Source organism: Hemitrygon akajei, chromosome 11 (genome assembly GCF_048418815.1).
Source record: "Hemitrygon akajei chromosome 11, sHemAka1.3, whole genome shotgun sequence".
In the NCBI taxonomy this organism is placed as follows: domain Eukaryota; kingdom Metazoa; phylum Chordata; class Chondrichthyes; order Myliobatiformes; family Dasyatidae; genus Hemitrygon; species Hemitrygon akajei.
Window position 1 is genome coordinate 86,916,213 of NC_133134.1, and position 11,844 is coordinate 86,928,056.

At 55.5% G+C, this 11,844-nt stretch overlaps 1 protein-coding gene across 1 annotated transcript in view; it reads right to left on the bottom strand.

Moving 5' to 3' along the window:
* The window catches only part of LOC140736359 (aminopeptidase Ey-like), an 18,095-nt gene extending 6,603 nt beyond the window's left edge, over positions 1-11,492 (bottom strand). The window contains exons 1-4 of the mRNA XM_073062348.1: positions 11,366-11,492; positions 8,405-8,518; positions 6,837-6,986; positions 3,877-4,031 (exon numbers count right to left, since the gene is read on the bottom strand). Of these exons, the coding sequence (XP_072918449.1) occupies positions 3,877-4,031; positions 6,837-6,986; positions 8,405-8,518; positions 11,366-11,492 (546 nt within the window). The remainder of the gene's footprint in view (positions 1-3,876; positions 4,032-6,836; positions 6,987-8,404; positions 8,519-11,365) is intronic.
* Positions 11,493-11,844: the final 352 nt, after the last annotated feature.

Consider the following 11,844-nt stretch of genomic DNA (forward strand, 5'->3'; position numbering starts at 1 on the left):
GGGGGGGGATGTGACGGGTCGGTGTGTGTGTGTGTGTGTGGGGGGGGGGGATTGTGACGGGTCGGTGTGTGTGTGTGTGGGGGGGGATTGTGACGGGTCGGTGTGTTGTGTGTGTGTGTGGGGGGGGATTGTGACGGGTCGGTGTGTGTGTGTGTGTGGGGGGGGGATTGTGACGGGTCGGTGTGTGTGTGTGTGGGGGGGGGGGATTGTGACGGGTCGGTGTGTGTGTGTGTGTGGGGGGGGATTGTGACGGGTCGGTGTGTGTGTGTGTGTGGGGGGGGGATTGTGACGGGTCGGTGTGTGTGTGTGTGGGGGGGGGGATTGTGACGGGTCGTGTGTGTGTGTGTGGGGGGGGGGATTGTGACGGGTCGGTGTGTGTGTGTGTGTGGGGGGGGGGATTGTGACGGGTCGGTGTGTGTGTGTGTGTGGGGGGGGGGATTGTGACGGGTCGGTGTGTGTGTGTGTGTGGGGGGGGGGGATTGTGACGGGTCGGTGTGTGTGTGTGTGTGTGGGGGGGGGATTGTGACGGGTCGGTGTGTGTGTGTGTGGGGGGGGATTGTGACGGGTCGGTGTGTGTGTGTGTGTGTGGGGGGGGGATTGTGACGGGTCGGTGTGTGTGTGGGGGGGGGGATTGTGACGGGTCGTGTGTGTGGGGGGGGATTGTGACGGGTCGGTGTGTGTGTGTGTGTGGGGGGGGGATTGTGATGGGTCGGTGTGTGTGTGTGTGTGGGGGGGGGATTGTGACGGTCGGGTGTGTGTGTGGGGGGGGGGATTGTGACGGGTCGGTGTGTGTGTGGGGGGGGGGGATTGTGATGGTCGGTGTGTGTGTGTGTGGGGGGGGGATTGTGACGGGTCGGTGTGTGTGTGTGTGTGGGGGGGGGATTGTGACGGGTCGGTGTGTGTGTGTGGGGGGGATTGTGACGGGTCGGTGTGTGTGTGTGGGGGGGGATTGTGACGGGTCGGTGTGTGTGTGTGTGTGGGGGGGGGGATTGTGACGGGTCGGTGTGTGTGTGTGTGTGGGGGGGGATTGTGACGGGTCGGTGTGTGTGTGGGGGGGGGGATTGTGACGGGTCGGTGTGTGTGTGTGTGTGGGGGGGGGGATTGTGACGGGTCGGTGTGTGTGTGTGTGTGGGGGGGGGGATTGTGACGGGTCGGTGTGTGTGTGTGTGTGTGTGGGGGGGGGATTGTGACGGGTCGGTGTGTGTGTGTGGGGGGGGGATTGTGACGGGTCGGTGTGTGTGTGTGTGTGGGGGGGGGATTGTGATGGGTCGGTGTGTGTGTGTGTGTGGGGGGGGGATTGTGACGGGTCGGTGTGTGTGTGTGTGGGGGGGGGATTGTGACGGGTCGGTGTGTGTGTGTGGGGGGGGGATTGTGACGGGTCGGTGTGTGTGTGTGTGTGGGGGGGGGATTGTGATGGGTCGGTGTGTGTGTGTGGGGGGGGGGATTGTGACGGGTCGGTGTGTGTGTGTGTGTGTGGGGGGGATTGTGACGGGTCGGTGTGTGTGTGTGTGTGGGGGGGGATTGTGACGGGTCGGTGTGTGTGTGTGGGGGGGGGATTGTGACGGGTCGGTGTGTGTGTGTGGGGGGGGGGGATTGTGATGGGTCGGTGTGTGTGTGTGTGGGGGGGGGGGGATTGTGATGGGTCGGTGTGTGTGTGTGGGGGGGGGGGGATTGTGACGGGTCGGTGTGTGTGTGTGTGTGGGGGGGGGGGATTGTGACGGGTCGGTGTGTGTGTGTGTGTGGGGGGGGGATTGTGACGGGTCGGTGTGTGTGTGTGTGTGTGTGGGGGGGGGGATTGTGACGGGTCGGTGTGTGTGTGTGTGTGGGGGGGGGATTGTGATGGGTCGGTGTGTGTGTGTGTGGGGGGGGATTGTGACGGGTCGGTGTGTGTGTGTGGTGGGGGGGGGGGATTGTGACGGGTCGGTGTGTGTGTGTGTGGGGGGGGGGATTGTGACGGGTCGGTGTGTGTGTGTGTGTGGGGGGGGGGGATTGTGATGGGTCGGTGTGTGTGTGTGGGGGGGGGGGGGATTGTGATGGTCGGTGTGTGTGTGTGTGTGGGGGGGGATTGTGACGGGTCGGTGTGTGTGTGTGTGTGTGGGGGGGGGGATTGTGACGGGTCGGTGTGTGTGTGTGGGGGGGGGGATTGTGACGGGTCGGTGTGTGTGTGTGGGGGTGGGGGATTGTGACGGGTCGGTGTGTGTGTGTTGTGTGTGGGGGGGGGATTGTGATGGGTCGGTGTGTGTGTGTGTGTGGGGGGGGGATTGTGACGGGTCGGTGTGTGTGTGTGTGTGTGGGGGGGGGGGATTGTGATGGGTCGGTGTGTGTGTGTGTGTGGGGGGGGGGGATTGTGACGGGTCGGTGTGTGTGTGTGTGTGGGGGGGGGGGGGATTGTGACGGGTCGGTGTGTGTGTGTGTGTGTGGGGGGGGGATTGTGATGGGTCGGTGTGTGTGTGTGTGGGGGGGGGGATTGTGACGGGTCGGTGTGTGTGGGGGGGGGGGATTGTGATGGGTCGGTGTGTGTGTGTGTGGGGGGGGGGATTGTGATGGGTCGGTGTGTGTGTGTGTGTGGGGGGGGATTGTGACGGGTCGGTGTGTGTGGGGGGGGGATTGTGATGGGTCGGTGTGTGTGTGTGTGTGGGGGGGATTGTGACGGGTCGGTGTGTGTGTGTGTGTGTGTGGGGGGGGGGATTGTGACGGGTCGGTGTGTGTGTGTGTGGGGGGGGGGGATTGTGATGGGTCGGTGTGTGTGTGTGTGGGGGGGGGATTGTGACGGGTCGGTGTGTGTGTGTGTGTGTGGGGGGGGGATTGTGACGGGTCGGTGTGTGTGTGTGGGGGGGGATTGTGATGGGTCGGTGTGTGTGTGTGTGGGGGGGGGATTGTGACGGGTCGTGTGTGTGTGTGTGTGGGGGGGGGATTGTGACGGGTCGGTGTGTGTGTGTGTGTGTGGGGGGGGGGATTGTGACGGGTCGGTGTGTGTGTGTGTGTGTGTGTGTGTGTGTGTGGGGGGGGGGATTGTGACGGGTCGGTGTGTGTGTGTGTGTGTGTGGGGGGGGATTGTGACGGGTCGGTGTGTGTGTGTGTGTGTGTGTGTGTGTGGGGGGGGATTGTGACGGGTCGGTGTGTGTGTGTGTGTGTGGGGGGGGGATTGTGACGGGTCGGTGTGTGTGTGTGTGTGTGTGTGTGTGTGTGGGGGGGGATTGTGACGGGTCGGTGTGTGTGTGTGTGTGGGGGGGGGATTGTGACGGGTCGGTGTGTGTGTGTGTGTGTGGGGGGGGGGATTGTGATGGGTCGGTGTGTGTGTGGGGGGGGGATTGTGATGGGTCGGTGTGTGTGTGTGTGTGGGGGGGGGGATTGTGATGGGTCGGTGTGTGTGTGTGTGGGGGGGGATTGTGACGGGTCGGTGTGTGTGTGTGTGGGGGGGGGATTGTGATGGGTCGGTGTGTGTGTGGGGGGGGGGGGGATTGTGACGGGTCGGTGTGTGTGTGGGGGGGGGGATTGTGATGGGTCGGTGTGTGTGTGTGGGGGGGGGATTGTGATGGGTCGTGTGTGTGTGTGGGGGGGGGGATTGTGACGGGTCGGTGTGTGTGTGGGGGGGGGGATTGTGACGGGTCGGTGTGTGTGTGGGGGGGGGGGATTGTGACGGGTCGGTGTGTGTGTGTGTGTGTGTGGGGGGGGATTGTGACGGGTCGGTGTGTGTGTGTGTGTGTGGGGGGGGGGATTGTGACGGGTCGGTGTGTGTGTGTGTGGGGGGGGGGGATTGTGACGGGTCGGTGTGTGTGTGTGTGGGGGGGGGGATTTTGACGGGTCGGTGTGGGTGGGGGATTGTGACGGGTCGGTGTGGGGGAGGTGTAGGAGGTCCTCCTGGTTCAGGCCTACCTGATGTACCAGTTCGTGGGCCAAAACAAGTTGCAGCTCCTGCCTGGTGCTCTCTGAGTCCTCCTGGGGCTGGAAGAGGAGGTTTATCTCCCTGAAGATGACCAGCCCCCAGTTCTCCATCCCGCCATTCTCGAAACAGGGCACGGCCACCAGGTCTGTGCAGGGAGCAAACCATCATGAGTCAGGAGTCAACGCCGTGAACACACCCGAGCTCAGTCTCGCCCACCCAACAGGGGATGAAGAAGCTCCCACATAGTAAAACAAAGATTATACATTGTACCATCAGACACTGGAACAGAATTAGTCCCTCTGGCCCATCAAATCTGCTTAGCCATTTCATCATGGCTGGCTGATTTATTATCCATCTCAAACCCTTTCTCCTTCTTTCACCCTGTAACCTTTGACACTCCTACTAATCCAGAGCCTATCTCAATGACTTGGACTTCACTGGCATCTCTGGCAATGAATTGTACACATTCACCACCTTCTAGCTAAAGAAATTCTTCTTCATGTCTGTTGGAAAGGGACATCCTTATGTTCTGAGGCTGTGCCCCCTGGTAATCGGAACCCCCATGTCCACTTTATCTGGGCTTTTCAATATACGAAAGGTTTCAATAAGATGCTCGCCCCACTGATTTTCCTTAACTGCAGTGAGTACAGGCTATTAAATGCTCTTCATAAGTTAACTCTTTCATTCCCACGATCATTCTCATGAACCCATTCCAATGCTGGCACAACCTTTCTTAGATAATGGTTGCTGACAAAGCTGCTGACAATACTCCAGTCACCTGTCTGACAAATAATATAATGAAAGTCACCACCAGTGGCACCTCACTGCATGTGGATCTTCCTGTGCACATACTGGTTGGTGTTACAGCTGGCCCGGCTTTGCCAATGATGGGCACCATGATAGTGCAGTGGTTCCTGCGACGCTGTTACATTCAAGGGTTCAATTCCAGCCTGTTCTGTAAGGAGTCCCTACATACTCCCCATAGATTGCGTGGGCTCCCCCCCCCCCCACTCTCCAAAGACGTCCAGGGTAGGTTAACTACTCGTTGTAAACTGCCACATGATTAGATTAGGGTAAAATCGGTGTTGTGGGGATACTGGAGTGGTATTGTTCGAAGGGTGATTCGACACGATATTGTTAAATTGACAAACAAACAGATAAACAAAGTTCAGGGAAGATCAGGAGGAGGAAGGGAGATTTCACTGGGTCGCGAGGAAACGATATGATTTGGCGATATGAAACGACATGAGTCAGCTGCACCTTTCCTCACTCCCTGTCACACACTGTTGAACTTGAAGTAACCTATCAAATCATACCAAAATAACACATAAAACCTAAAATAACACTAACATATAGTAAAAGCAGGAATGATCTGATAAATACACAGCCTGTATAAAGTAGAAATAATGTATTACAGTGTAGTTTCACTTAACAGAATTGGGAAGATTAAGCAAAAACTGTGGAGAAAAAAATCATGTATGCACACGTAACGCATGCGCACATCATGTATGCACACGTAACGCATGCGCACATCATGTATGCACACGTCACACATGCGCACAGAGGTGCCCCGCAAGGCTTCATGGTCATTGTAGTCTTTCTCGGGGTAAACACAAGTGTCCCGTATTTGACTCCTACTTTTGTCCCTTATTTGGGAGTGAGAAAGTTGGCAACCCTACCTGAACACCCTCCCCACCCCCATCGTCCGGTCCACAAGAATATTGTCAATATTGAACCGGTCCGCAGTGCAAAAAAGGTTGGGGACCCCTGGGGTAACAGGTCCAATGGGACCCATCGTACCCACTGCATGTAACAGGGTCAAAGAAAACATACCTCAACTCTGTGTCTGACCCCAGGGTTGTATGATAGGATGGTGTAAGGGGAGCATCACCCTGTGTCTGACCCTGGGAGTGTGTGATAGGACAGTGTAGAGGGAGTTTCATTCTGTGTCTGACCCCAGGAGTGTGTGATAGGACAATGTGGAGGGAGTTTCACTCTGTGTCTGACCCTGGGAGTGTGTGATAGGTCAGTGTGGAGAGAGCTTCACTCTGTGTCTGACCCCTGGAGTGTGTGATGGGACGGTGTGGAGAGAGCTTCACTCTGTGTCTGACCCTGGGAGTGTGTGATGGGACGGTGTGGAGGGAGCTTCACTCTGTGTCTGACCCTGGGAGTGTGTGATAGGTCAGTGTGGAGAGAGCTTCACTCTGTGTCTGACCCTGGGAGTGTGTGATAGTACAGTGTAAAGGGAGCTTCACCCTGTGTCTGACCCCGGGAGTGTGTGATGGGACAGTGTGGAGGGAGTTTCACTCTGTGTCTGACCCCGGGAGTGTGTGATCGGTCAGTGTGGAGGGAGCTTCACTCTGTGTCTGACCCCGGGAGTGTGTGATGGGACAGTGTAAAGGGAGCTTCACTCTGTGTCTGACCCCGGGAGTGTGTGATGGGTCAGTGTAGAGGGAGTTTCACTCTGTGTCTGACCCCTGGAGTGTGTGATGGGTCAGTATGGAGGGACCCTCACTCTGTGTCTGACCCCGGGAGTGTGTGATGGGTCAGTATGGAGGGACCTTCACTCTGTGTCTGACCCCTGGAGTGTGTGATGGGTCAGTGTGGAGGGAGTTTCACTCTGTGTCTGACCCCAGGAGTGTGTGATGGGTCAGTGCATAGGGACATCACTCTGTGTCTGACCCCGGGAGTGTGTGATGGGTCAGTGCATAGGGACATCACTCTGTGTCTGACCCCGGGAGTGTGTGATGGGTCAGTGCATAGGGACATCACTCTGTGTCTGACCCCGGGAGTGTGTGATGGGTCAGTGCATAGGGACATCACTCTGTGTCTGACCACACTATCTACCACTTGCAAGACATGTGAAGTGTCCAACGCTGGGGATGTAGACCATGTTGGTTGTTTGGACAATCTGATTGTTGGGGGTCAGAGAGAAGTGACCCTCACCCACCTAACTTCTTCAGAGGGTAGAAGATTTGAAACTTCTCTTCGTAGAAGTGCAGGAGCCTCCCCACTGTCCGTAAGGCATAATCCCCTTGTCCAGCCTCCATCGCCTGCTTCCGAGCCCAGACTCTCACCTGCAATGAACCATCGAGGTTTTAAACACTGGCTCCAGGGGACCACAAACACCAAGCTCACCGTTCCTCCAACCCTGGTCCTTGGCATGTGGACCACCCCTCCCTATCAGCTGGGTTCACCAAGTTTACTGTCCATGGGTCCTGGAGGTGGACAGTGGACAGCTCCACTCGACCTGACTGCCTCGCAATATTCCAGGGTTCCATCCATGCCCAGGTATTCCTGAAGAAAGAACACCATTGTGGTGTTCTGGGACTGTTGGGCACCGCAGGGGAAAGATGCCATCCTTGACAGGGGTGGCAACATTTTAATTTGATTTACAGTAATGATATTAGTAATTGTGTTAGTCGCTGTTATGGTATACGTTTTGTAATATTGTAGAATGTGAAATGTAATAAAGTGATTTCTGTAAAATAATAAATCTGATGCAGTCTGCTCCTGGATTCACCAAGTTTGCTCTGCATGGGTCCTGGAATAGGGTGGTGAAGGGCTCTGCCTGGGCTGACAGCCTGGCAATTTTCTGGGGGGACATTCCTGCCCATGTATCCCTGGAAAAAGAACGTGCTGTGTCCGCAAGCACCAGGGAAGTGTTCTGGGACTGTTGGTCACTGCAGGGGATAAATATGACCATAGATCAGGATGGGAACAGTTTAATTGAGTTTGTGTTAGTCACAGTGATTAGTATTCTGACAATGTAGATGTTACAATAATGTAGATGTTACGGCTTTGTAAAAAAATGCAAGGAAGAAAGTCAGCTGAGGTCGGGGTGAGCTTGTACTGTCATCAAACCCACTCCTTTGTCCCCAGTGACGCTCAGTGAAGAGTCACCTCCATCTGCATGGGATTTAACCCACAGGGTGCATGTCACTGCTCTGTGTCCAGGACAGTGTCAGCAGTAGAGACCAAACCTCCGATGATCCCACACCCCGGACTCTGGCGACTCTGGGACATGGTCACTTTCAGAAAATCCGACATGGTGCTAACACAGAATTTGGGTAAGTGCTCAGTACTGTGTTTTGGGAACGTAATTGAAGGTAGGACTCCCACACTAAGGTGCAGGAGTGGCGTAGAGCAGAGTGATGGGTCCCTGAAAGTGGAGTCACAAGTAGATAAGCTGGTAACAAATTTGGCACGCTGACCTTCACCTGTTGGAGTTGGGATGTTATGCTGGAGTCCTGCAAGACATTAGTGAGATTTAAAAAAATGTAAATATTGGAAAGCTGAGCTGGGAACATAAAACTCAGCAGGTCAGGCAGAGTATGTGGAGGAAGGAGTGGGTGGAAGGGAAATGAGTTGAGGGGGAGTGACATTGACTCTGCTTCCCATTCAGGGCTGTGTCAGCTGGTTCCACAGTTCACTGAGCCACATTCGAGTTAGTAACTAGTGGTGAACAGACGGCGCGGAGTGAAATGGTGATTACTGTGACTTTGTTGAAGGTCTTTGCGATGGATGGGAAATCGGAGACCACACATGCCAGCAGGTAGGAGGACATCAGCGGCGTCCGATGGAAGCGTGTCACGATCCACAGTTGCCCGTGAACCCACATCTCCGAGGTCACTGCACACACACACATACAGAGTGTCAGTGGGTGCAGTTGAGGAGACAGGGGTGAGGGCAGGGGAAAGGGGGAGGGGGGGGAGGAAGCCTCATGATAGCAAGAAGGACAGGAAAGGTAGCAGGCTGTGACTTTGTGCTGTGTATGTCCCAGAGTGTAACCCTGTACTCCCTGTGTGTATGTGTGTGAGAACCTGTACCCCTGTGAGTGTGTGTGTGTCTCGGTGTGGGATGCTGTACCCCGTGTGTGTGAGTCTCCCAGTGTGGGACGCTGTATCGTGTGTGTGTGTGTGTGTGTGTGTGTGTGTGTGTGTGAGAGAGAACCTGTACCCCTGTCTGTGAGTGTGTGTGTGTCTCGGTGTGGGATGCTGTACCCCGTGTGTGTGAGTCTCCCAGTGTGGGACGCTGTATTGTGTGTGTGTGTGTGTGTGTGTCTGTGTGTGAGAGAGAACCTGTACCCCTGTGAGTGTGTGTGTGTCTCGGTGTGGGATGCTGTACCCCGTGTGTGTGAGTCTCCCAGTGTGGGACGCTGTATTGTGTGTGTGTGTGTGTGTGTGTGTGTGTGTGTGTGTGTGTGTGTGTGTGTGTGTGTGTGTGTGTGTGTGTCTGTGTGTGAGAGAGAACCTGTACCCCTGTGAGTGTGTGTGTGTGTCTCGGTGTGGGATGCTGTACCCCGTGTGTGTGAGTCTCCCAGTGTGGGACGCTGTATCGTGTGTGTGTGTGTGTGTGTGTGTGTGTGTGTGAGAGAGAGAGAACCTGTACCCCTGTGAGTGTGTGTGTGTCTCGGTGTGGGATGCTGTACCCCGTGTGTGTGAGTCTCCCAGTGTGGGACGCTGTATCGTGTGTGTGTGTGTGTGTGTGTGTGTGTGTGTGTGTGTGTGTGTGTGTGTGTGTGTGTGTGTGTGTGTGTGTGTGAGAGAGAGAGAGAACCTGTACCCCTGTGAGTGTGTGTGTGTCTCGGTGTGGGATGCTGTACCCCGTGTGTGTGAGTCTCCCAGTGTGGGACGCTGTATCGTGTGTGTGTGTGTGTGTGTGTGTGTGTGTGTGTGTGTGTGAGAGAGAGAGAGAGAACCTGTACCCCTGTGAGTGTGTGTGTGTCTCGGTGTGGGATGCTGTACCCCGTGTGTGTGAGTCTCCCAGTGTGGGACGCTGTATCGTGTGTGTGTGTGTGTGTGTGTGTGTGTGTGTGTGTGTGTGTGTGTGTGTGTGTGTGTGAGAGAGAACCTGTACCCCTGTGAGTGTGTGTGTGTCTCGGTGTGGGATGCTGTACCCCGTGTGTGTGAGTCTCCCAGTGTGGGACGCTGTATCGTGTGTGTGTGTGTGTGTGTGTGTGTGTGTGTGTGTGTGTGTGTGTGTGTGTGTGTGTGTGTGTGTGTGTGTGTGTGTGAGAGAGAGAGAGAACCTGTACCCCTGTGAGTGTGTGTGTGTCTCGGTGTGGGATGTTGTACCCCGTGTGTGTGAGTCTCCCAGTGTGGGACGCTGTATCGTGTGTGTGTGTGTGTGTGTGTGTGTGTGTGTGTGTGTGTGTGTGTGTGTGTGTGTGTGTGTGTGTGTGTGAGAGAGAACCTGTACCCCTGTGAGTGTGTGTGTGTCTCGGTGTGGGATGCTGTACCCCGTGTGTGTGAGTCTCCCAGTGTGGGACGCTGTATCGTGTGTGTGTGTGTGTGTGTGTGTGTGTGTGAGAGAGAGAGAGAACCTGTACCCCTGTGAGTGTGTGTGTGTCTCGGTGTGGGATGCTGTACCCTGTGTGTGTGAGTCTCCCAGTGTGGGACGCTGTATCGTGTGTGTGTGTGTGTGTGTGTGTGTGTGTGTGTGTGTGTGTGTGTGTGTGTGTGTGTGTGTGTGTGTGTGTGTGAGAGAGAACCTGTACCCCTGTGAGTGTGTGTGTGTCTCGGTGTGGGATGCTGTACCCCGTGTGTGTGAGTCTCCCAGTGTGGGACGCTGTATCGTGTGTGTGTGTGTGTGTGTGTGTGTGTGTGTGTGTGTGAGAGAACCTGTACCCCTGTGAGTGTGTGTGTGTCTCGGTGTGGGATGCTGTACCCCGTGTGTGTGAGTCTCCCAGTGTGGGACGCTGTATCGTGTGTGTGTGTGTGTGTGTGTGTGTGTGTGTGTGTGTGTGTGTGTGTGTGTGTGTGTGTGTGTGTGTGTGTGAGAGAGAGAGAGAACCTGTACCCCTGTGAGTGTGTGTGTGTCTCGGTGTGGGATGTTGTACCCCGTGTGTGTGAGTCTCCCAGTGTGGGACGCTGTATCGTGTGTGTGTGTGTGTGTGTGTGTGTGTGTGTGTGTGTGTGTGTGTGTGTGTGTGTGTGTGTGTGTGTGTGTGTGTGAGAGAGAACCTGTACCCCTGTGAGTGTGTGTGTGTCTCGGTGTGGGATGCTGTACCCCGTGTGTGTGAGTCTCCCAGTGTGGGACGCTGTATCGTGTGTGTGTGTGTGTGTGTGTGTGTGTGAGAGAGAGAGAGAACCTGTACCCCTGTGAGTGTGTGTGTGTCTCGGTGTGGGATGCTGTACCCTGTGTGTGTGAGTCTCCCAGTGTGGGACGCTGTATCGTGTGTGTGTGTGTGTGTGTGTGTGTGTGTGTGTGTGTGTGTGTGTGTGTGTGTGTGTGTGTGTGTGTGTGTGTGTGTGTGTGTGTGTGTGTGCGCGCACCAGTGTGGAATCTGTGAGGGGTGAGGTCAAGGGGATCAAAGGTGAAGACTGAGGGTGATGGTGATGTGTAAAGGATCAGAGGTGAAGGTGCGGGGAGAGAATGAGGTTGAGGGGTCGGGTGAAAGGGTGAGGGTGCGCTAGATAAGGGTCAGGAGTCATGGGTGGTACGTGAGGATCAGGGATGAGGGGTGAAGTAACTTACTCCTGACGGGCATGTTGGAGATGGCCGTGTACTGCGGTCGGTGAATCACTGTCAGGTCAAAGGTCGCCTTCAGAGCCGGCTCATCGAAACATGGGAATACCCGCCGGGCGTTGGCTGGCTGCATCATCGTCACAGCCAGAAACCTGGAGTGTGAAGTGTGAATGTCAGCTTATGTGTCTTGGAATATCATGTGTGTTCTCCTCAGTGAACTCAAGCAAGGATTTCATTAAGCCGGGGAGTGCAGGAAAGATTCAGAATGATGATACTGGGATGGAGGGCTGGAGTTATGAGGATACAATGGATAGGCTGGGACTGTTTTCCCTGGAATGAAGGAGACTGAGGGGTGACACTTTGTGAGGGGCAGAGAGAAGGTGGGTGGACATAGACTTTATCCCCAGGGTAGGAGAGTCTAAAACATGAGGGTTTAAGGTGACTGGGGAGGAATCCAAATGGGATTTTTTCATGGTGTCTGTGGGTAT